The sequence below is a fragment of the Rhinatrema bivittatum genome, chromosome 1 (genome assembly GCF_901001135.1).
Source record: "Rhinatrema bivittatum chromosome 1, aRhiBiv1.1, whole genome shotgun sequence".
In the NCBI taxonomy this organism is placed as follows: domain Eukaryota; kingdom Metazoa; phylum Chordata; class Amphibia; order Gymnophiona; family Rhinatrematidae; genus Rhinatrema; species Rhinatrema bivittatum.
The window spans coordinates 306,197,479-306,220,869 of record NC_042615.1 but is presented as its reverse complement, the minus strand read 5'-3'; the positions used below and the strand labels follow the sequence as shown (position 1 = coordinate 306,220,869).

The 23,391-nt window shown below is 44.2% G+C and overlaps 1 protein-coding gene across 3 annotated transcripts in view; it reads right to left on the bottom strand.

Annotated features, from left to right (window-relative positions):
* Window positions 1–23,391, bottom strand: part of SLC39A8 (solute carrier family 39 member 8) — a 159,903-nt gene that overhangs the window by 14,818 nt on the left and 121,694 nt on the right. For all 3 annotated transcript variants that reach the window (XM_029597054.1, XM_029597055.1, XM_029597056.1), the window contains exon 7: window positions 10,930–11,114. In XM_029597054.1, the coding sequence (XP_029452914.1) occupies window positions 10,930–11,114 (185 nt within the window). The remainder of the gene's footprint in view (window positions 1–10,929; window positions 11,115–23,391) is intronic.

Sequence of the window (23,391 nt, the reverse complement as noted above, 5' to 3'; positions counted from 1 at the left end):
AGACTGGCTCTTGTCTAGCCCAGTGAGTGTCCTGCCTTGCAGTCATGCACTGCTTCTGGGATGGTGTGCCCAGATCTCAGTAGCCATGACATAACCATCTTCCTTAGCCATAAGGGCTCGCTCGGGAACTACACTGCAGCAGTTCCCTCCTAGCCGGTGAAAAGGTCCCATCTGTTTATAAAGCAACAAAACTAGTCAGTTGTACTTCCTCCTTTTTCCCTCCATTTTTTTTTTTTTTTACATTTCCTTTAATACTGGACTTGGATTTCCCATAATTTGTGACCTGGTAGAAGAATTCATCTTGTCTGTCAGCAAAGGGTTTCTATGTTCCTCACTTTTTCCTACTTTTTTATTTCTGTGAACAAATGTGATACTTTTTTATGGTGCACGTGTATCTATCTTGTTTTGATTTATGATATAATTGAATAAGTACAAAACAGGAATTCAGCATACCAAGGAAAGGGCACGGGCACTCCTATTTTGGCCCAGTTTTGGAAAAGATATACAGTTGACAGAACTCCTAATTACCGGCTGTGAGACTTGTGCCAGATACCAGTAAGCAAATCAAACAAGCGCCAACCACACCAGATACCTTATCTATCGTGGCAGAAGATTACAGCAGACAGTTTTGACTGAAGAGGACATTCCTTTTTGCCTGTTGTTGATGATTTGTCAAAAATACACAGAGCTGCTGAATATTCCTGTCAAGACAGCCAAATTCATGTTTACAAGATAAGGAATTCCACAGGCGATGGTTTATAAGAATATGCCATTCCCTAGCACAGCCATGTAGCAGTTTGCTAAAGAAAGGTGTATGCAACTCATGTATTCTAGTCCCAAGTATCTTCAACAGAATGGCCCAGCAGAGAGATCTGTCAAGACGATACTCCAGAAGACAAGAGAGATGGGGAAGTATCCAAATTTGGGTCCTACCAACTCTAAGGCACACACCCATAGCAGGTCTTTCATATTCCCCAATCCCAGCTTTTAATAAAAGAGTTTTGAGGACTAGGTAGTGAGCCTTCTTTGTTGTAGCATCAATAATTACGGAATATGCAGATATTAAAGCACAAAAAAAATGTCTTCGTTTCAGGAAGAAAGTTAAAACCTGGATATTCCATCTTGCTTTTGGTTGAAAAGAGGGATTAATGTTTAGCTGGCAGGGAAGGGGGAATGTTTTTGTTCTGATTAAAGACAGGGAGAGGATACAGGGATAAGTTATCAGAAATTTGTAATGAGATCATTAATAACGAAGGGGGAAATATTATGTATTTTACTGCTGACTATGTAATTTTATTTTTTGTACATGCTTTAAATTAGTTGTTTGTAAACTGTATCAGGTCTCTGAGAGGAGATATGATCCATTGATGGAAATAAATAAAATGCCTTTCCTGTGACAAAGTAACAAACAGAAGGATGCCACAAGAGCGTCTTTTTCAAATTTAATGAAGGAGACGTGAAATAAAATACAAGTGCCCGACTCTGGCCGAGTTTCGCCACCAATGGTGGCTGCCTCAGGGGCTACAAGACAAACATATAAATTGTTTAATTACATAAAAAGTAAATTAAAAACATACATCATTAAAAATTAAAAATTAAAGAATTAAAAAATTAAAAAACACAGACATATGAAAACACAACATAAATATTGTATAGATAAAATGATAATAACAATGGAAAAGATGAATCATAAAATTGTGTAAAAATGCATACATAGATAGAATAATGACAATGGAATTAAATATTAAAATTATGTAACGAACAAAAGAACACTGAAAAAAACACCATATCAGAATAGAAACAGCAATACAAAAAATTTTTTTTGAAAAAACTTAATCGGGTTCTACCTGAGCATTTCAATAACCGTAATCACGTGATGGTCCGGATAATGTCAACACTGTACTTTCATTTCTATTAAAATGTAAAAGAAGGTCAACTAGATATTCAAAAGAATCAATATATTAATATGTAAATGGGGGTCAGCTATATGTTGGTATGGGTCAGTATCTGTTAAGAACACAATCATTTCCAAAGATGTACAAAAATCCATTTAAAGGAAAAAATATAAACTGACTACAGGACGAAATATCAAAAGGAAAAAAATATCAAAAGGAAAAAAAGGGGAAAAAAAGGGGGAAAAAAAAAACAAAAAAAAACAAAAACAAATACTGGTTGCTCAGATGATGTTGATTTGTTTTTTTTGGTTTTTTTGGGTTTTTTTTTCCCCCTTTTTTTCCCCTTTTTTTCCTTTTGATATTTTTTTCCTTTTGATATTTCGTCCTGTAGTCAGTTTATATTTTTTCCTTTAAATGGATTTTTGTACATCTTTAATTGGAAATGATTGTGTTCTTAACAGATACTGACCCATACCAACATATAGCTGACCCCCATTTACATACTAATATATTGATTCTTTTGAATATCTAGTTGACCTTCTTTTACATTTTAATAGAAATGAAAGTACAGTGTTGACATTATCCGGACCATCACGTGATTACGGTTATTGAAACGCTCAGGTAGAACCCGATTAAGTTTTTTCAAAAAAAAATTTTTGTATTGCTGTTTCTATTCTGATATGGTGTTTTTTTCAGTGTTCTTTTGTTCGTTACATAATTTTAATATTTAATTCCATTGTCATTATTCTATCTATGTATGCATTTTTACACAATTTTATGATTCATCTTTCCATTGTTATTATCATTTTATCTATACAATATTTATGTTGTGTTTTCATATGTCTGTGTTTTTTAATTTTTTAATTCTTTAATTTTTAATTTTTAATGATGTATGTTTTTAATTTACTTTTCATGTAATTAAACAATTTATATGTTTGTCTTGTAGCCCCTGAGGCAGCCACCATTGGTGGCGAAACTCGGCCAGAGTCGGGCACTTGTATTTTATTTCACGTCTCCTTCATTAAATTTGAAAAAGACGCTCTTGTGGCATCCTTCTGTTTGTCGCTTTCCTACGGTTTCCTGTGACAAAAGCAACTTTGCAGCCTAAAACACCAGGAAGGTGAGGAAAAAGCTGAAGCAGATCCAGGAGAAAGAAAAATCCTATTACATCGCTTTGATTACTTGAAGGAAAGTAATGTATTAAAGCAAGAAACCTAAACTTGCTGACAGGTCAACCAGACCTCTGTCACTCCTATTCCAAGGGAAATGGCAAGAATGGTAACCAGCCCTGTTTGGGAACCAGTTGAGATCATTCAAGTGGAATCAGAAGCAAGATCCTCCTATGTAATAACAAAGGACAGCAGTACCTACTACCACAACAGTCCAGAGCAAAGTGAATCACCTGAACAAAAAAGGGAAGTGATGCATAAAACTCCAGTGAATCAAACACACCAACCCAAATTAGCAGAGTAATCCGAGCAGTTCACCAAGAGAAGACTCCAGAGAGATTTAAGGATTTATGTGCATTTGATGCTGAGCTTGAACCCCAAAAGGGTTATGTGCTTGTAACCTCCGAGCCTAACACTATTACTGATTTTGGAACTCAAAGAACAAAGAAAGTCAGATGTGGATATGATGCTTCCCAATTGATAATCCAGGAAAGTGGAGTTTGGCAACAAGAGAAATGTTGGCAATGTTGTTAGAAGCGTTAATCAAGAGTAGTAAACTTAAAAAAGAAGGGATATGGTATACTGTCATTTTTAGAGTAGACAGGCCCCTGAAGGACTAAGTGGTGTTGGTTCTTCTTGAGATTTTTTATCCAGGGTCCATTTTGTTTTGTTCTTCAAATGTGTTTAGCTGAAGTTCCAGTCACTATATTGAAGTTTTCCTGCTTTAGCCAGTCTGCAGTCCTATCCTCATTTGGATACAGAGTATGGATGCTGGGAGACCTTAAAGGAACTAACTCCCAATAAAGACTGTTAACAAAAAAAAGAAACAATTGTGGTACATGTAGTGCTGATTACAAATGGAAGAAGCAAGTCTATCTCCAAATATCAAAATGCATTGGGAAATGTTTGAATCCCAGGGATTGATAAATCTCTCTCTCTGAAACATGTCCAAGCATCTTAATAAAAACCATTGAATTTTATTAACATTTTTTAATCAAAGTGAAGGGTCAGAGGGGGGCGTGGTGATGACATCATTCTGAGCAGTTGCTCTGAAGCCCAGCTCCCTAGGAATCAGTGGTAAAATTACTATTTTTTACCATCATTGTGGCATTTTTGTCACACACTACTTATTTGGCCACATGAAGATATTAAAGGGCAATTTTGTAGTAAAAAAAATCTGATGAAATGGCGGGAAGATCGAAGTGATTGGGAGCAGATAAGCCCACTAACTTGGAGGAGAAAATGGCGCCAGAAGCAGGCCCATTTGCCGAGGGCCTTTCTGAATCTTTGTTGCAAGAGTTTACCAAAGCAGTTTCAGCTGCAGTTTCTGAACAGCTTATAAAAATCCAGACTTGTGGATGAACTCCGAGACCAGGTAGAAGCTTATACTACTTCGCTTACTAGTGTTCAGACTGGCTTAACTGCGCTTGAGGATTGGTTGGACACAGTAGATGTCTCTATTGCAGCACTGCAGGAAAAAAAGAAATCGCTTGAAGAAAAGCACAATGAGCTGGAAAATAGAAGTTGCCGCAATAATTTGCAGATTAGAGAAATTGTGCAAGGAGAAGCGCTCCTTACATTTTAACTTGCAGATTAAAGGAGTTCCAGAAACTGTGCAAGGGGAAGCGCTCCTTAAATTTTGTGAAATCTGGCTTCCGGAAGCGCTCAAAATCAGTGTTGCTGAACGGGCGTTATTGGTTGAATGGGCGCATCAGATAGGGGCTAATGGGCCCAATCAAGTGAGACCACGGCAAGTTATTGTGAAATATCTTAATTACACGGATAAGCTTAAAATACTTACTGCTTATCGCAAAATGAAGGAGCTTCAATATTAAAATCACAAATTGCTGATCTTTGCAGATATTTCTGTGAGGGTTCTTGCTTCACAGAAGAAGTTTACACCATATTGTTCGTAACTTTATCACAAAGGAGTGAAATTCGCGTTACAATATCCTACCCGGCTCAGGGTTTTCTATCAAGGGGAAACCAAAGTTTTGGCCTCAGGATATGAAGTGAAAGCTTTTGAAGATGTGCTGCCCTGACAGTTTTCGACGTGCCGGGCCTGGTCTTTTTTCTATGTGGACTATGATTTCATTTCCCCACCTTGCTGTCTGTTGTAATTGATGCCCTGGATGACTGCGCTATGCAAGGCTGGTTCCCATAGAGGGGACAGAGAGAAATGACAAAGGAGGAAAAGAGAGTTTTTTGATAGTCACATCTAATGGTCCGGTTCTACTGTGTTTTTATCTCATCAAATTTTTCCCCTATTCTACATTTTTCTTTTGCGGGCCTATTTGTCTCCTGTTGTGAGTCCCTCATATACCGCATGGCATGACAGTTATGGCGCATATCTTTTCGTGAGCTGCTTTTTTAATTTAATATCTGCGATTTGATATACATGATATGCAGTTCTTCTGCCTGTTTTCCATTTGCTGGTCTCGCATATTTCTGCATTTTTGTTTTTCTGGTACCACAATCTGGTCTAAGATTGGATATGGATTACTGCTGACTCCGGGAAGACTGGGGTTGAATAAGCCTGATTGAATCTTTGGTGATCCGGAAAGAACCCATCCGGAACCAAAGTTGTCATTGGGATTCTTCAACCTTGAGACTTGGTTTACCCTTTTCATGGGTTGTGGACTTAGGGAAAGGATGGTGGGAAGGGATTCAGATTTGTATATTTTTGGTTGTGTGTGATTTTGTGTGAATGGATATGTATAGATGTGTTGATGGTTGTGGAAGGCTATGTATACTCCAAGTGGTTTCCTGAGTTGCATTGCTGTTCTTCTGCCACTCTGGACCCTTGCTGGGCTATAATGTGCAAGGCAATATCTAATATACTTCATAGAGGGGGCCTAGGCTGGGAGGTCACTTCTGAAAATCATAATATAGTGTTGTATACTATGTTATATGTTTTTTCCTCTTTGTTGTCATGACAATGGTTACGGTGACTTCACTTAGGGTAGATTTTAAAACATGCGCGCAGGCGTCCATGTGCGAGCGCTACCCGACACGTACATATGGACACCCGATTTTATAACATACGCAAGCAGGTGCGAGCATGTTATAAAATAGGGGGTCGGCGCACACAAGGGGGGTGCACAATTGTGAAACTTGCACGCGCCAATGCCCGCAGCCTTCCCCTGTTCCCAACCCCCTAATCTCCCTTCCCCTTCCCCTAACCCTCCCGCCCCCTAGCCCTCACCTAGACGACCCCCCCCCCCACGACCTTTATCTTACCGGAGGCAGGCACACGATCCCCCGACACAGCGGCAAATAGCCACTGTGCCGGAAGCCTCTGACACTGGCCCCCCCGCCCCTGGACAACCCCGCCCCTTTTTCAAAGCCCCAGGACATACGCGCGTCCCAGTGTGTGTGGCCGGGCCTTTCTAAAATAGGCCCGGCGCACGTAGGGCTTTTAAAATCTGGCCCTTAATGTGGATGGGCTTCATTCCCCCTCAAAAGAAAGAAAGTTTTGGCGGAGTTAAGAAAACAGAAGACAGGTTTCTTGTAAAAAAGCAACTTCTATCTCGATGATGTTAGAGCATGCTAAGCTCTGAAGGGAATGGGTGAGCCACTGCTTCTATGCCTCCTTTTTGACTAGGCAAAGACGACTTGCCAAATTAGTTCACAAAGCCTTGCCCTTTGAATTTGAAAGACAAGTTAAAGATCCTGAGGGACACTTTCTCCTGGTTGTGGGCACTCTTTTTGGGGTAAAAGTTCTTTTTCCTAATATTTACGCGCCCAACCAATATTCTCCACACTAGTAACTAAATTGCTCGCATGGGAGAGTTATACATTTTTTCTTGGAGGGGACTTTAACATTATTAATAACCCTCTCATTGATTGTAAACCCTCTAAGACTCCCCAAAAAAAAATCAAGCTGATATGGGCATCAGTTTTTTATGTCATGAGCTAAATTTAGTAGATGTTTGACATCTCTCCCATACTGATGATCAAGATTACACCTTCTATTCTCCAGTGCATAATGTTTATTCTAGATTTGACTACATTCTTTTACCAGAAGCATGGTTTGATAAGGTACAAGAGTGTCACATAGTTGAAACACCCCTTGCAGATCACTCTATGGTTGTTACTTCAATAGTTTTTCTGATGAGGGGAAATGGTTTTCCAGATGGAAATTCTCTGCCCTGTTATACCATGACAAAGAGTTTATTTCCTTTCTTAGGGAGCAATGGGAAGAATATCAGGGATTTAATCTTATTCCAGTAATGGATCCTATCAATTATTGGAATGCTGCCAAGGCAGTACTGAGAGGGCAGATTATTGTCTATCAAGTGAGTAAGTATAGGGAGCACACCAAACAGATATTAGACCTATCCTAGGAATTAGTAAAACTTAAAAGGCTGCATGTGCAGTCCCTCACACAAGATCTTAGACAGGAAAGTCTTACTACCCGCAGGGACCTGGATGCTCTTTTAGATTCTAAGGCTAAGGAAAATTTAATTTTCTTTCAATTTAAATTATTTCAGTGAGGTAATAAATCTGGGAGGCTTCTTGCGAACCTACTCAAGCATAACATGAGGAAAGTATTTGTTAGCCAACTGAACTTTCATAATATGGAATACAGAGGTAATACATAGGTAGTTAAAGTGTTCAAAGATTATTTCCAGCAACTATATCCTTCTATTCAGCGCTTGAATGCAGGGCTACAAGAATTCTTCCAAGATTTACAGATACCGCGTCTTTCCTGTGAGGAGAAGCAGCTTTTGGATATGCCCATTCAAGAAGTTGAAATTAGGGATACTATCACTTCTCTGCAATTGGTGAAATCTCCAGGGCCTGATGGTTTTGGTGCAGAATTTTATAAAATATTAAAAAATAAAATTCTTACCTCCATGAAGGACATGTTTTTCATCACGCAAGACCAAGGTCATTTAGCGCCAGGGCATAATCTGGCTACCATTGTATTACTACAAAAGCTTGGTAAGGACCCGCTTTATTCTGAATCTTATAGGCCTAATTCACTACTTAACCAGGATATTAAGATTTTGGTCTCTGTTTTCACCCAACGAGTCAATGAACAGATACAAACTTTAGTTGCTCCTGACCAGACAGGGTTCATTAAGAGCTGACATGCCTCCTAATCTACTAAAGGCCCTTTTGGTGCTCTTGGTTAAAAGGAAGGGGCACAAGGAGGGGTTGTTAATAAGTCTAGCTGCTGAAAAGGTGTTCAATCGGGTGGAGTAGCCATATCTTTGGTGGGTCCTCAAACAATATAATATGGGAGAGATGTTCTTAAGCTGGGTACAATTGCTGTATAATCAATCCATGGCTCAGATATTGGTTAATGATAAGTTATCTTCTGTTTTCTCATTGCAAAGGGGAACGCGGCAAGGTTGCCCCCTTTCCCCACTCTTATATATACTGGCCCTTGAGCCCTTAGCTCTTAAATTGAGGAGTTTGGATTGTTTTCAGGGTATTTCATATCAGTAACAACAATTTAAGCTTAGCCTATTCGCGGATGATATGTTGATGTTTGTGGGTAACTCCAGGAGCAGCATATATCATACACTATAAATCTGTTTGGTGTGTTGTTGGGTCTGAAAATTAAATACAGTAAATCTGAAGCATTCCGTCTTTATCCTGACTACTCTGAAACAAGGAAAGGGGTCTTGCTGCTGAAATGGAATATGGAGGCACTGAAATATCTAGGTATTTGGCTTATGCATTCTCTTAAAGATATGTATACTTTGAATATAGACAATGTACTACACTCGGTGAAATTCCTCCTGCATAAGTGCATGTCCTTTCCAATCAGCGTTATGGGCCGCTGTGCTTTAATAAAAATGATCATTTTTCCTAAAATTCTTTATAAATTACAAGTGCTTCCATTCTGGGTGTGAAATGCATAGATATTACTGTACAAATCTATGATCTCCAACTTCATTTGGAATAATAAGCGGGCCAGGATTCAATTAGATGCTTTAATGAGAGGGGAAAAACAAGGGGTCTGGATGTCTCTGATTTGTGCATTTATAATGTTGCCTGTTTAACGCGTTACATACAGGACTGGGCCTCTGGTCATCATAAATATGATAGTGAAGACCTTTCCGAAGCCTGGGTTCGGCCACATAATCCTATTAATTTATTGCATTATTCTAAGGAGACAATACAGATGTTCCATCTCTCTGCTTTTTGGGTAACTGTGATCTGAAAGGCCTGAAAATGGTGGAAAGGTAGGAATCAAAAGTCTTCACAGGTGTCTCCCTTCCTTCTTTTTATAGGTAATAAGGATTTTCCAATGGGTATGATGGGATTCATTTTTCAACAATGGGCGGTAAAAGGAAGACGTAGTGTTGGGCAGATGATAGACACTGAGTTGAAAACCATGTATTCTTTTCAGCAGTTATCTGACCACTGGGGCATTCCTAGGTGTAACTTTTTTGCATATTTACAAGCCCAGCACTACTTTCTGTACATTTCACGGTGAAACATTGATGCTATACCCTTTACAGATGCTGATGAATCTTTTTTCGAAACTGCCTCGTTTTAATAAAATAGGTTTCTGGGTGTGACATCTGAAGGACCAACCTAAGATGTCTAACTTGGTTAAGCTGCTTACTTCTTGGCAGGCAGATTTGGGAGAGGTACTGGAGGAAGTGGATGTCATGGAAGAATTTATTGCTATCTATAGATTCCTACTTCCTGCTAATCTCCGGGAAATCCAATTTAAACTGCTCCATAGAATATACATTACCAGAACAAAGGCACTCAGATGCATTTATGGGACTCCCCTATGTGTTTAAAATGTCATATTCTCTCTGGGGATTTATTTCATATGGTTACCAGCTGTCCTATGTTACAATCTTTTTGGGGGCAGATACGAAGATAAGTGACCCGTATTTTGAATACCTCTGTTCAGTGAGATGGTGAATTAATATATCTCCATTTGTTTAAGAAAAGTGCTATCCTGCCTAGTGGGGGGAAAAACATCTTGCTGTATCCATCATTTTGGCGAAAAAGGTAATTTTATCACATTGGCATGATTCAAATGTCCCATCATTCCAGCTGTGGAAAACTTTGATGATAAGACGTGCCACTATGGAACGACTGAGGCAAAAAGCCCTACATGGGAAAAAGATGTTATTATTTCAGAGAGGGTATTTTCGACTGGGAGGCAAAATTGAAGGGACCTTAGTGCTCTTATTTTGAATGATTCCATCTTTGGTTTTCTTTTTTTTGTTATTTACAGAATGCCTTGTTTGTTAGGTCTATGATTAGGGTGTGTGAGAGTATGAATGGTGTACATGGTGTATGTCTGGAATACAACCTGTAAAATCAGTGAGATGTTCTGTTGATTGCAGGATCATGTGAACTGGTTATTTTATTGTTTGATCTTGCTCTTGTTTGTAATGTTACTTAACTTTTCTTCTCATTTAATAAAAATTATTATTTAAAAAAAAGAAGGGTCAGTCACTTCCAAAAGTATGATTAATGGCCATCTTATTAATTCTTATAGTTTGTACTGAAAGGAAGTTCCTCTGATAATTGTTCAAATGGTGATTTTGAAAAAATACTTTTCCTGAAAATTAGGTCTTTTCCTAGAAATTCAAAACCATCAAATCTGAGGTGAGAATTAATAAAGCTGTTGATCAAGCTTTTTGGTATACAATGATGAATCTACCCAGTTGTGAAGAAGTAAGAAAAAAGCCAGAAGTCAACCTGAATCTATGGGCAGACTGGATGACCCTAATCTTCCATCATATTCTGTTTCACTTAAAATGAGAGAATACATTCTTTTAAAAACAAAATGTTGAATGAAATTTCCAAAGACTGATATCTATTGCATACAGCTTATATAATAAATAAAAAAATAAAATTTGAATGAGTCTTTTGCTTACCATATCTGCCAGAGAAATATACAGGAACATCCCACCAGCTAGGGCAAAGATAATGTTTGGTTCAAAGCTGTTGCCCACAAGAATCCCAATCACTAACCCAATGTAGCAGGAACATGCCGACATAAAGTTGAAAAACAGTGCTTGTGGAATACTCATCCCTGCATTTATCAAAATTGCAAAATCCCCTAAAAAGAAAAGATATTTATTGCATTTCATCTTTTTTAGAAACAAAAAAATTTGACAGTAGAGAAAAACTGTACAGCTTATCTAGTCTGCCCATCCGCATCAACTTCTTCAGCTTACAATTCCTATCATACACGCAGAGTTCCTCTGTGCTTAGCCCATGCTTTCTTGAATTTGGATTCCATATTTTTCTCCAGCATCTCTACAAGAAGGCTGTTGCATTCATCCACTAATCCTCTCTATAAAGAAATATTTCCTTATATTACTCTTGAGTCTACCCCCTTTCTCCCTCATCCCACAACCCCATGTTCTAGAGCCTCCTTTCCTTTGAAAGAGGCTAGCCTCCTGTGCACAGAAACCTTGGATGTATTTAAATGTCTCTATCATATCTCTCCTAGCCCACCTTTCCTCTAGGACAGAGCTTTCCAAACTTTTCATGTTGGTGACACACTTTTTAGACAAACATAATTTCGTGACACAGTAATTCAGTCTACCAGCAAACCAGAAGTTAAAGGTTAAATGAACAAAATGTATTTCAACAATTTATGTATGTTTCCTTAAATATATACATAAATAAAATGTTTCACAACACAACCTATCTCATAATAAATATTTGCAGGTTTCCACTTCCTCCATGCTGATCTTGTACATTGTGAGATCGGCATAGAGCAATTGCTACTCTTGCACATTCCCAAAGATTACATGTGCCAATCACTAAAAAGTAATTTTTTTTTTACCTTTGCTGTCTGATCTTAGTTTTCTAATCGGTTGGTCACAGGCTTTTTTTTCCACCTTTCCTTTCTTGTTTTTTTGCCAATTCCTTTTACAGGGTCTTTTTTTCTATTTCTTTTCTCTCCATCTGTCTTCCCTCAAACACACAATCAGGTTCTCATTCTCACACGCTATCTCACACATTCTCACACACACAGGCTCTCACTCACATGCAATCTCACACATCCACAGCTCTCACTCTCACATGCCTCTCTCTCATACATACATACATACTGTCTCTCTCGTGCACATGCTGTCTCACTCTCACACACACAGGCTCTCTCACTTCTACATGCTCTCTTGCTCAAGCACAGGCTCTCACTGGCACATGCTGTCCCTCTGCACGGGTTGCCGAAGGATGGGCTCTTCAGAGGCCCTGATCTTCCCTGGCCGTGACATGGGATCTGCAGCGGCCCTGCTATCGGGTTTCCTCCTCTTCTCGGGCTGCCGCGAAGTGGGATCCGCAACGGCCCTGCTATCGGGTTTCCTCCTCTTCTCAGGCTGCCGCGACGTGGGATCCGCAGCGGCCCTGCTATCGGGTTTCCTCCTCTTCTCGGGTCGTCGCGACGTGGGATCCGCAACGGCCCATTAATGCTGCTCTTCTTCTGTACGCAGCAGATGCTCCTCCTCCTTCCAGGGCTGCACAAGCAGGAAGGAGGAGGAGTGAACGTGACCCTTTTCTTCGGGCCGTGGTGATGTAAGCTCCACCACTGCCCGCCGATCTTCCTGCTATAGTTCCCTGCTTCCGCCGGCCCTGTGGACCGGGCGACACACCTCCACACTGCAGGCGACACACTAATGTGTCCCGACACACACTTTGGAAAGCTCTGCTCTAGGATATGCATATTTAGATATTTAAATCTGTTCCCATATGCTTTAGAATGAAGACCACTGATCATTTTAGTAGCCACCCTCTGGACTGGCTCCAACTGATTTATATCCTTTTGAAGATGTGGTCTCTAAATCTTTACACAGTTTTCCAAATAAGGTCTCAAAGAGACCCTTTTTCTACTAACTATTCTTCTCCTTATGCAGCCAAGCATCCTTCTGATTTTTGCCATTGTTTTATCCACCTATTTGGCCACCTCAAGATCATCTGATGCAATTTGTGGCATGAGCCATAATTAAGCAACTGATAAAGGCTCCAAAATTATATCATGATTATATTTTGTGGCCTATGCACTAAAATTTAGCATACACATAAAATAGTGTGTAATGCACTAAGGCCATAGGAGTAGATTTTCAAAGGGTTACGTGCATAACCCCCGAAAACCTACCCCTGCCTCCCCTGCGCGCGCTGAGCCTATCTTGCGCACAAGCCCCAGGAGCGTTCCGCGGCCAGTGCCCAGAGGCAGGCGTAACTTCTTCTACAAAGGTCGGGGGGGTTAGTTAGGGCTGGGGGGCGGGTTAGATAGGGGAAGGGAGGGGAAGGTATGAGAGGGCGAAAGGAAAGTTCCCTCCGAGGCCGCTCCAATTTCGGAATGGAGGAAGGCTGCTCGGCTCGACGCGGCGCGGCTCGGCAACCCTGGATTTTATAAAATCAAGCGTAGATTTGTCCGCGCGTTGCATGTTATAAAATCTGACCCATAATTTACACATTAAACAGGGAACAGAACATTAGTAGGTGTGTACCCACATGTAAATGAGAGAACACAACTTAGGATTTAGCAGAAACACAAAAACAGTGTGGCATGCTGTATTCTACCCACTATTTACTGTGGGACTACTAAAGCTTACATTTACCTTAGACCAAATGGTAACTATTAGCATGTCTACAGAGCTGGCACATTAACATTTAACTCTAGGGGCTTCCATGTTCTGATTTCCTTGACTTTCCTCCTTCCCTTACCCCAATTCCCAAAGATGAAAGAGCTTTTAATTCCTGATCCCTTCTCCAGCACAATGATGAAGAGGCCAACATGCCCTAATCCCCTCCTGTCATCACTCCCAACACCAAAGTAAGAGGCTGGCAAGACCTGATCTCCCTGTCTCTCTCAACACTGAAATAAGAGACATGTCGCAATACCCCTCCCAATCCTGACATCAAAGAAAAGAGCCAACATGCCCGAATCCCATCCACATACCCTATACCAAGGAATATTGGGCTTCTGTGCCACATCAGCCCTTTGCCCAGAAGTCCCACCTCTTCATCCCTACCCTCCCACCTGACTACATTTTATTGTAAAACAGCTTTGATAGACTTTGCTGATGGGCAGTTAATCAAATCGAATAAATAATAAAATGATTTTTAAAATGGTGCTGGATGACCTCTTGTGCTATTGTGCCCTGTGGACAAGAAGCAAAGGGTCACAGAGTCCCTTTGATCCTCGATCAGGGGAATGGGGGGGGGGGGGTGGGGGAGGAAAGATCGGGGCTTCTCGGCCTCTTATTTTGATGCTGGGGCTGGGGGTGGATTGGGCATGCCAGCTCCTTAGTCTTGTACTGGGGGGTTGGGGGAGACATTGAACTTCAGAGGCCACCTGCACGGAAAACGTTTGTCAAAGTTTCTAGAAACTTTGACAGATATGCGTGGCCACCTTCCACGCATCCACATGGGGTCCCTCTTCAGCCTTATAATATAGGATTTGCGAAAAATAAAACAACAAACCTAAAGAAACCCAATTCCGCAGGGTGGTGGGTGGGTTTCGTGAGGACTAACATCCTGCTGTCCTAGGAGAACACCTGTTACAGGTAAGCAACTCAGGACAAGCAGGATGGTAGTCCTCACACATGGGTGAATACGTAGCTACAGGCTGCTCCCAAGCATAAGATAGCCAGCACTTAACAGGTGCCAGCGTGCACAACAACCAGTGCTGCTATAACACCGGGAGACAGCCTGAACCCGAACAAAGGGCCCAAGGCAGGGAGAGTTCGGTTTTATGGCTGAAAAAGATTACAGAGGACCGACTGAAATTACTGTCACGTCGCCCAAACAGTTATCCAAACATTTATCCAAACAGTAATGAGTCGAACGTGTGGAGGGAACTCCAGGTTGCTGCCCTGCAGATCTCGTGCATGGGTACCGCACGCAAAGGAGCCACCAAAGCTGACATTGCTCGTACAGAATGAGCCTTGACGTGGCCCTCAAGTTGCAATCCCGCTTGGGCGTGGCAGAATGAAATGCAGTCTGCTAGCCAGTTGGCTAGGGTCTGTTTGGGCGCTGCGACTCCCAATCTGTTCTTGTCAAAGGTGACAAAAGGTTGCATGGACTGGTCGGCGTCTGTTCAGGTAAGAGGCCAGGGCCCATTTACAATCTAGAGTGTGCAGGACATGCTCACTGCGGTGAGAGTGTAGCGTTGGAATAAAGATGGGCAGGATAATAAGACTGATCGAGATGGAACTCCGTGACCACCTTCGGTAGGAACTTCGGATGTGTACACAAAACCACCTTATTATGAAAAAAAATTTGTATAAGGTGGGTATGATACCAAAGCCTGAAGTTTATTTATTTAGGGTTTTTTATATACTGTCATTCCATGTGAGAATCACTAGATCACAACGGTGTAGAAGGTTAAAAATAATGAACAATGGAAAAGTTAAAAGGAAGTTAGATAAACAGGAGAGGACAATTAAAGGAAAAATTATGGGCCAGATTTTAAAAGGGTTACGTGCGTAAATGGGTCTACGCGCGCACCGGGTCTATTTTAAAAAGGCCCGGCGACGCACATAAAGCCCCGGGATGCGTGTAAGTCCTGGGGCTTGCAAAAAGGGGTGGGGAGGGGGTGGGGCAGGGCGGGGGCAGGGCAGGGCCAGAGGCCTCAGACAGAGCGGCCATTGCCACTCTGTGGGAGGATCACGTGCCGGCAGGCTGCCGATGTGTGCCACTTGCGCCTGGCCAGAGGCAGGGGCAAAAGGTAAGATAAACATTTTGGGGGGGTTAGAGTAGGGCTGGGGGGGAAAGATTAAGGGAAGGGGTGGGAAGGTCAGATTAAGGGGAGGGAACGGGGGGAAGGCAGCGCGGCTCAGTGCATGCAAGGGGCACAATTGTGCACCCCCTTGCGCACGCCGACCCCTGATTTTAAAACTTGTGCGCGCAGTTATAAAATCGGGCATACATGTGCGCGCGCTCCTTTTAAAATCTACCCCTATAGATTTAAGTTGAAGAGTTTTAGTTATTGAGTTAGCGAGAAGGCACTGTTGAAGAGCCAGGATTTAAGATCTTGCTTAAATTTCTTGGTGTTGGTAGGTATTCTAAAGTTTTCTGGTAAGGAGTTCCAGAGCATAGGGCCTGCAATTGATATAGCTCTGTCTCTTGTTTGTTTTAGGTGGTAGTTTTTTATAGTTGGGATTTCAAGTAAGCCTTTGTTATGAGATCTTAGTGATCGTGTAGGGAATACGAGTATTACATTTTATTCCTAGTAATTCATTGTTGGGATTCAAGTTACGGTGAATTATTGTTAGAACTTTGTAAATGATGCTGGATTGCACTGGAAGACAATGTAGAGCAATCAGGGCCGTGGTGATGTGATCAAATTTTATTTTTCCGATTAGGAGTCTGGCCGCTGCATTTTGAAGAAGGAGAGGTTTAAGGTGAGTGGATGGAAGTCCTAGGAGAAGGGAGTTGCAGTAGTCCAGGTTAGAGAATATAAGTAATTGTAGTTCCCTGATCCTGCATGCTGAGGTGACCGCCACTAGGAAGATGACCTTCCAGGACAGGTACTTCATGTCGCTAAATCTCAGTGGCTCAAACGAGGCCTTCATGAGATGGGTCAACACCACACTGAGGTCCCAGGATACTGCTGGGGGACATATCAGGGGCTTGAGTTGAAGTAAACCTCGCATGAAACCTCCCCACAAGAGGATGGGTTGAGATGGACGAGCCATCCACCCCCTGATGATATGCTCTGATGGCACTAAGGTGAACTCTCACAGAGGTGTTTTTTAAACCAGTCTCAGACAGGTGTAAGGTAATCCAGAAGCCTCAGGTGGAGCAGGAGAACGGGTGCAAGCTGTTTCCCTCACACCAAACCAAGAACCTCTTCCACTTGAGACTGTAAGATTTCCTAGTCGAAGGCTTCCTGGACTCCACCAGGACTCGAGACACGCTGTCCGAAAGGCACAGAGTCTGCAGGGCCATCTGGTCAACATCCACGCCGTGAGGGACAAGGCCTGGAGGTTGGCATAGTGTAGCCTGCCCTGATCCTGTGAGATCAGGTCCAGAGCGGTCCCCAGACGGATAGGAGGCCACGAGGAAAGATCCTGAAGAAGCAGGAACCAGATCTGTCATGGCCAGTAAGGCTCGATCAGGATTATGGTGCCTCAGTCCTGTTGAAGTTTCAGGAAAGTCCTCAAGCCTAGTGAGAGCGGAGGATATGCATACAGGAGGCTGGTGCCCCAGTGATACATGAAGGCATCCAAAACCAGCCCAATGTCTGCCCTAACCAGGGAACAGAATCGATCCACTTTCCTTTTGTCTGGGGAAGCAAACAGATATATGTCTGGGGTTCCCAAAGGCAAAAGATACGATTTACCACTTCTTACTTCAGGGACCATTCGTGGGGGCGGAAGGTCCGACTCAGTGTGTCTGCCATCACATTTTCTGCTCCTGGTAGGTATACAACTTGGAGAAGAATGCCCTGCGAGGGAGCCCAAGACCAGATCTGTACCGCCTCTTGGCATAAGAGGAATGAACCCATTCCCACCTTCTTGTTCAGATACCACATTGCCACTTGATTGACAGTTTGAACCAAAACTACCTTATTGGCCAAGTGATCCTGAAATGTCCATAAGGCATACCGGATCGCCCGGAATTCCAGAAAATTGATCTGGAAACACTGCTCCTGCAAGGACAATTGGCCTTCAATGCTGAGGTCCGCAACATGGGCTCCCCAACCCATATGAGACGCATCTGTGGTGAGAACAACCTGAGGCGGAGAGACCTGGAAAGGCATCCCAATCTCTAGGTTGGACAAGATCTCCCACCACACGAGGGATTGTCAAAGTGGAGTAGTGACTAAGATGCAAACTTGAAGGTCCTGTGTGGCCTGGCACCACTGAAAGTGTAATGTCCACTGTGTTCTGTGCATGTGCAGTCGAGCAAAAGGTGTGACATCCACCGTCGCTGCCATATGTCTCAAGAGACATAAGATCTGGTGCACAGACGTGATGGCTGCAAGAGATCGATCCTGCCAAGGTCACAAGGTTCAGCGCTCAGTCCCAGTGCAAAAAGTCTTTTGTCTGGTCAGTGTCAAACCTGGCCTCAATAAAGTTCAACTGTAGGGACAGCAGAAGCTAGAATTTTGGGTAGTTGATCAGAAATCCCAGGCCCTCCAGGATTTGAATGGTGGCGTGGAGAGAATGCAATGCTCCCTGCCTGAAGTCGCTCTTGACGAGCCAATTGTCCAGGTAGGGGAAGACATGTACCCAGTGTCTCCTAAGATAAGCCCCCACTACTGCCAGGCATTTCATGAAGATGCGGGGTGCAAATGCAAGACCGAAAGGCAGCACCTGATACTGATAGTGTTCCTCCCTGTTATTGTTTGAAAGGTTTTCGGTGGACCCTTAGACACTGTGGCAGCTGACCACTCCCACGGGGGAAGTCCCGTGAGGGGACACAGGTCAGGCTCAGCTTTGGGACACACAACACAGAGTTATATCTTTTATTAGACAGAGTTGAGAAGCCACCAGAGGTGGCAGTAGTGAGTAGAGATGAAGCCCGGCTGGGCTAGGGTTCCTCAGGATACTGGAACAGCGATTCCCTCTATGGCTGTGCTGTAGTGGAGAAAACTGAGATAGTGAGTACAGTGGAGCATACACAGAGTTCTGGTATGAACCTCGTTGGTAAAGTTACTCACACAGTTGTTTCTCTCGGAAGGTGACACAGAAGCTGTAATAGAAGCAGGCCCTCGAGGTGCGAGTACCTGGTTCCAGGGAACAGCTCTGAGGAAATAAAGTTGGTAACTCACTGATGATGTAGGCAGCAGCTTCTTCCAAGCAGAAGAGAAAGGTTCAGGCAGTGAGTCAGGGAACATGGGCCCTCGAGGAGCGAGTACTGGATCCTGATCGCGACCTGCAAGAAATGAGAGAGGCCCCCAAGAGTGGGTACCCTGTTAGGATAAAGTCCAAAAGTTGGAGAGGCAGAGTAGCTAGGTATGGAGAGCGAATCCCATCCGTAAGGAGTTCCCTTGCTAACTCGATTAGCTAGCAAAAAGTGTAGGCTTATGTATCCGAGATGCGTGACGTCATCACAGGGGGACGCTCCTGAGGTTCGTGCCAAAGAGAGAATAAGAAGCAGGGCCGCGCCATGTTGTCCAGGTACCCTATGGTACCTGGACAACATGGCGGGATGCAGCGCCCAAGCCGGACCGGGGACGCCGGAGAGGACGGCAGGCAGACGCCGCGGCAGCCAGACGTCCATCAACCGCGGGAGGAGTCGCAAAAAAGGTAAAGTGGGTGGAGTGGAGACGTTGGGCAGCGACAGTCGTAACACTCCCCTACCAGGAAACGGAGGTATTTTTGATGGCAGGGGGAGATGGCAATATGAGTGTACACATTCTTGAGATTGAAGGAGCAAAGCCAGTCCCCGGTCCTGAGTAGAGGGATTAGAGCCCCCGAGTCCATTTTGAATTTTTCTCTTACAAGAAAACGGTTCAACGACCTTAGATCTAGGATGGGGTGAAGGCCTCCAGTTTTCTTGGGAATAAGGAAATACCTGGAGTAGAACCCTTGGCCCTGCTTATATTGTAGAACAGGTTCGACCACTCGAGCCATTACGAGGGTGGAGAGCTGTAGCTGAAGTATTTGCTGGTCCGCTGCAAATCTCCGCGGGAACACTGGGCAGATTGCGGAAGGGTCCACTAGAAGTTAAATCTCTACCCCTGCCAAACGATGGATAGAACCCATTGGTCCGAGGTGACTGAAAGCCAGCGGTCAGCAACGAGTTGTAGGCGCCTGCAGCCCCCCACTAGAGAGTCTTTCCCCAGGGGTAGAAATTGCTGGCTTAAATTCCCTCGCCACCAGTCAAAACCATGTGGTGGGGCTCTGCTGTGGGCTGGGGTGCAGTAGAGGGCGCATAATTGCCTCGTTCTTGGCCTAGCCAGCACCCGTTGGGGTCTCGCCCTAGAAGCCAGCAGATAATAATTCCACAGCCTGTAAAAAGGGCATTTAGAGGTTTGCAGGATGGCTTTTTGCCAGAGGACTGAGGATCCGAAGTGCTGGCCGATAACTGCTGAAGGGTCTCATGGTAATCCTTCAGCTACGCTACCGCTTCTTTGATCTTATCTCCGAAGAGATTCTCACTGATACAGGGCAGGTCTGCCAGCTGGTCCTGTAGTTTGGAGTCAGAGGTCTCAAGCCCAGGGCCAGGCCATGCGCCGAGCTCCAATACCAGCCACTGCCAGTCTCGCTGCCGTTTCAAACATGTCGTAAGCCAATCGGACTTCGTATTTTTCATATTCCAGGCTTTGTTGAATAACCTTCAGGAAATCCTCCTGAAACTGCTGTGGGAGTTGCTCCACCAGATCTTGGACTTGCTCCAGAAATTTCTGGAGTACTGGCTCATATAGAGCTGATAGCAAGTGATCCGGGCCACTAACATGGAACCATGGAAGACCCTCCTTCCCAGACTTGATTGACGGTTTGAACCAAAACTACATTATTGGCCAAGTGATCTGGAGGAGACCTGGAGGAGCCAAAGCACGAGTGCGCAACCTCTTTGCTTTTTTTTAAGGCAGATTCCACCACTACTGACTGGTGTGGAAGTTGGCGGCGTTCAAATCCTGTGGTGGGCTGGACCAGATAGCATCAATTTTCCTGTTCACAGGTGGAATGGAAATGGGGCGTTCCCAAAGGCGAAAGACCAAATCTTTACAGATGTCGTGTACTGGTACAGAAACCAGGTCTTTTGGAGCATCCACAAATTGTATGAAATTCTAGCATGTTGTGCTCAGTTAGGAGCTGAAAAGGCACCGATTCTGCCATGGCCCTCACAAACCCAGCAAAAGTTAAGTAGTCCGGTGAGGACTTATGCCTTTCCTAAGGAGTAGATGGCTCAGAAAACAAGTCCTCAGAGTCTTCCGTCAAGGACTGAGATGCCTCGCCCTCCCAAGGATTGTAGGGGACATCCTCCTCACCCCGATGGTCTCAGCGGCACCAATGAAACCGAGGTGGGCCCCAAAGGCATCACTGGAACCGAAGGGTGTACTGGCATGAATGCCCTGTGGGCACTGGGAGCACCGAGGGAATCGGTAGCTCCGACGGCATCGATCCCGAGGTCCCTGGAAGGACTAACTCCGGTCAGGTACCTTGCATGGTAATGGTGCTATCAACCTTGATGGTCCAACCTCATCAGAGGAATCAATCACTTGGATAGGCATCGTGGAGGCCGCATCGTCGAGGGGACTAGGGGCATCGGGGCAGCCTTCGTCGGCAAGACACTGAGTAGCAGGCCCAGCCACTCCAACAAAGGCACAAGCACCGATGGAGTCAGCTCCGGTGGTGGCGGAGGTTCCGGTGGAACCGGTGGCTCAATGCCCTGCAGGGGCTGGCCGATCACCAGCAACACACATCTAACTCCTCCTTGAATGCTGACGAGGACAGGACAGCTTGAGGAGGAGGCAGCGAAATCAGACTGGCCCTGGAACCGAGAGGGGATCTGTGCCCTCCATCGGCCTCGGTGGGGATTGCCGTGGTCCCTCGGGTTGCCCGGGAGGCAAGGCTTCCTCAGTTCGGGACCGCTTCGGAGGCAGCATGGACAGTGCTGGTGCCCTCCCATGGTCCAAGTATGTGACGACGAGGATCTATGGTGATATTTTCTCGATTTCCCTCAATGCTTGGCCAGGTCTGTCCCCAAAGCCAAGGGAGATGGTGAGTATCCAGATCTGGAATGAGAAGAAACTGACATCAGACGGTCCCCAGCACCTAGTTCTAAACTGGCAATCGGTAGTGGAGGAGACACCAAAGGGGTCGAGGTCGCAGTGATCTCCACTACCGATTGCCAGTTTAGAACTAGGTGCTGGGGATCGTCTGATGTCTGGCATGCCTCGATAAAATGGAGAAACTGTTTGGCATCAAAAAGTCAGAAGTCTCCGATGCCAATGTCGAGGGTTCTGACTTTTGGTGACAAACAATTTCTCCATTTTATCAAAGCACGCCCGACAGCCTTTGAGGGTCATCTGGGTACAAAGATCACAGCCACGGATATCATGCGATGCCCCCAGGCACAAGACACAGACCTCATGAGGATCTGTGATGGCCATAGTCCAGGGGCACTGGGGGCAACAGCGGAAGCCAGATGACGCCATGGGAAAAAGAATGCGGTGCACGGTCGGCACCCAGTGGCCACCAGGAGGTGGCACCATTGGTAATCGACTGCAAACTGTTAAAGTTTCTAGAAACTTTGACAAAAGTTTTCCCTGCCAGGCTCCATCTGTGAGGACTACCATCCTGTATGATCTACGAGAGAACCATGCTGCCTCAGATCTTGCAATCCATTGGATTCCAGAAACTGCACTATTTTCTGTTTTAGAACTGATTCAAATAATTTGCTCACCACAGAGGACTAACCGGACTATAGTTCCCACTTCCTCCTTACTTCTATTTTTATGATTAGGAATCACATCTGCCCCCTCACCAATCCTCTGGAACTACTCTCAACTCTAAACAAGCATTGAAAAGGTCAGCTAGTTGAACTGCCTGGACTTCTCTAAGTTCCCTGGAGACCTCATGGACCGGTGTATTGGGAGGTGCCAGAGGAAGGACGGCCTGTCTGGGAAGGTTCACCGGAGTCAGAGACTGATTGTGCCATAATCAGTCTGAGACTCAAAAGAGAGAAAGAAAATAGAGAAGGACTTTGGAGAAAAAATTACAGCTACCAGGTACTAGCTGGGCCCAGAATGGAAGAGATATGCATCCTAAAGAGTTGTCCTGTTTTGGGGAAGAGATGTGAAGAGGAGAAAGAGACTGTGCTTATTTTTTGTAACTTTTTTCTGGATTGATTTGCTGCTGTGGCGAACTGGGACTTTGTGTTTTCCCTGCCATCAGTCAGTAAAGATTTTAATTTTGAATATCAAGATTCACAGCCCACAGATAGACCTCACGAGCGTGGCACTCACCCCGACACCTGTCGGTCTCAGCGAGGCTGGAAGCTGTCGGAGTCAGCTTCCCATGCCACCTTGTCTCTTCTGTTGGCCCAGCCTCAGAGTAACAGGAATGCCATTGGAACCAGGATCCCACACCATCAAGTTGCCATGACCTGGTCTTCCGACAGGTGCACGCTCATGCATGTGTGCATATAATATGCAAACAGTGCAGGTACCCCTGAGCGACGCCTCCAGATGATGTCAACCTCTTGGACTATTTAAGCCAAGGCCCCGCAGCAGTTCCTCGCCTCAGCAATGGGTCTCCTTCTTTGTAGTGTGTATTGCCAGCGTTCCCAAGTTCCTACATCTTCAGATTGCCTTCTCCTGCCTTATCTTGTGTTCTCCAGCCTTGCCTTGCCTCATACAGCCTCGTCTTGTCTCTTCCAGCCTCATTCTTGTCTTGTTCTTCTCTCCTTACCTTCTCCTTCCT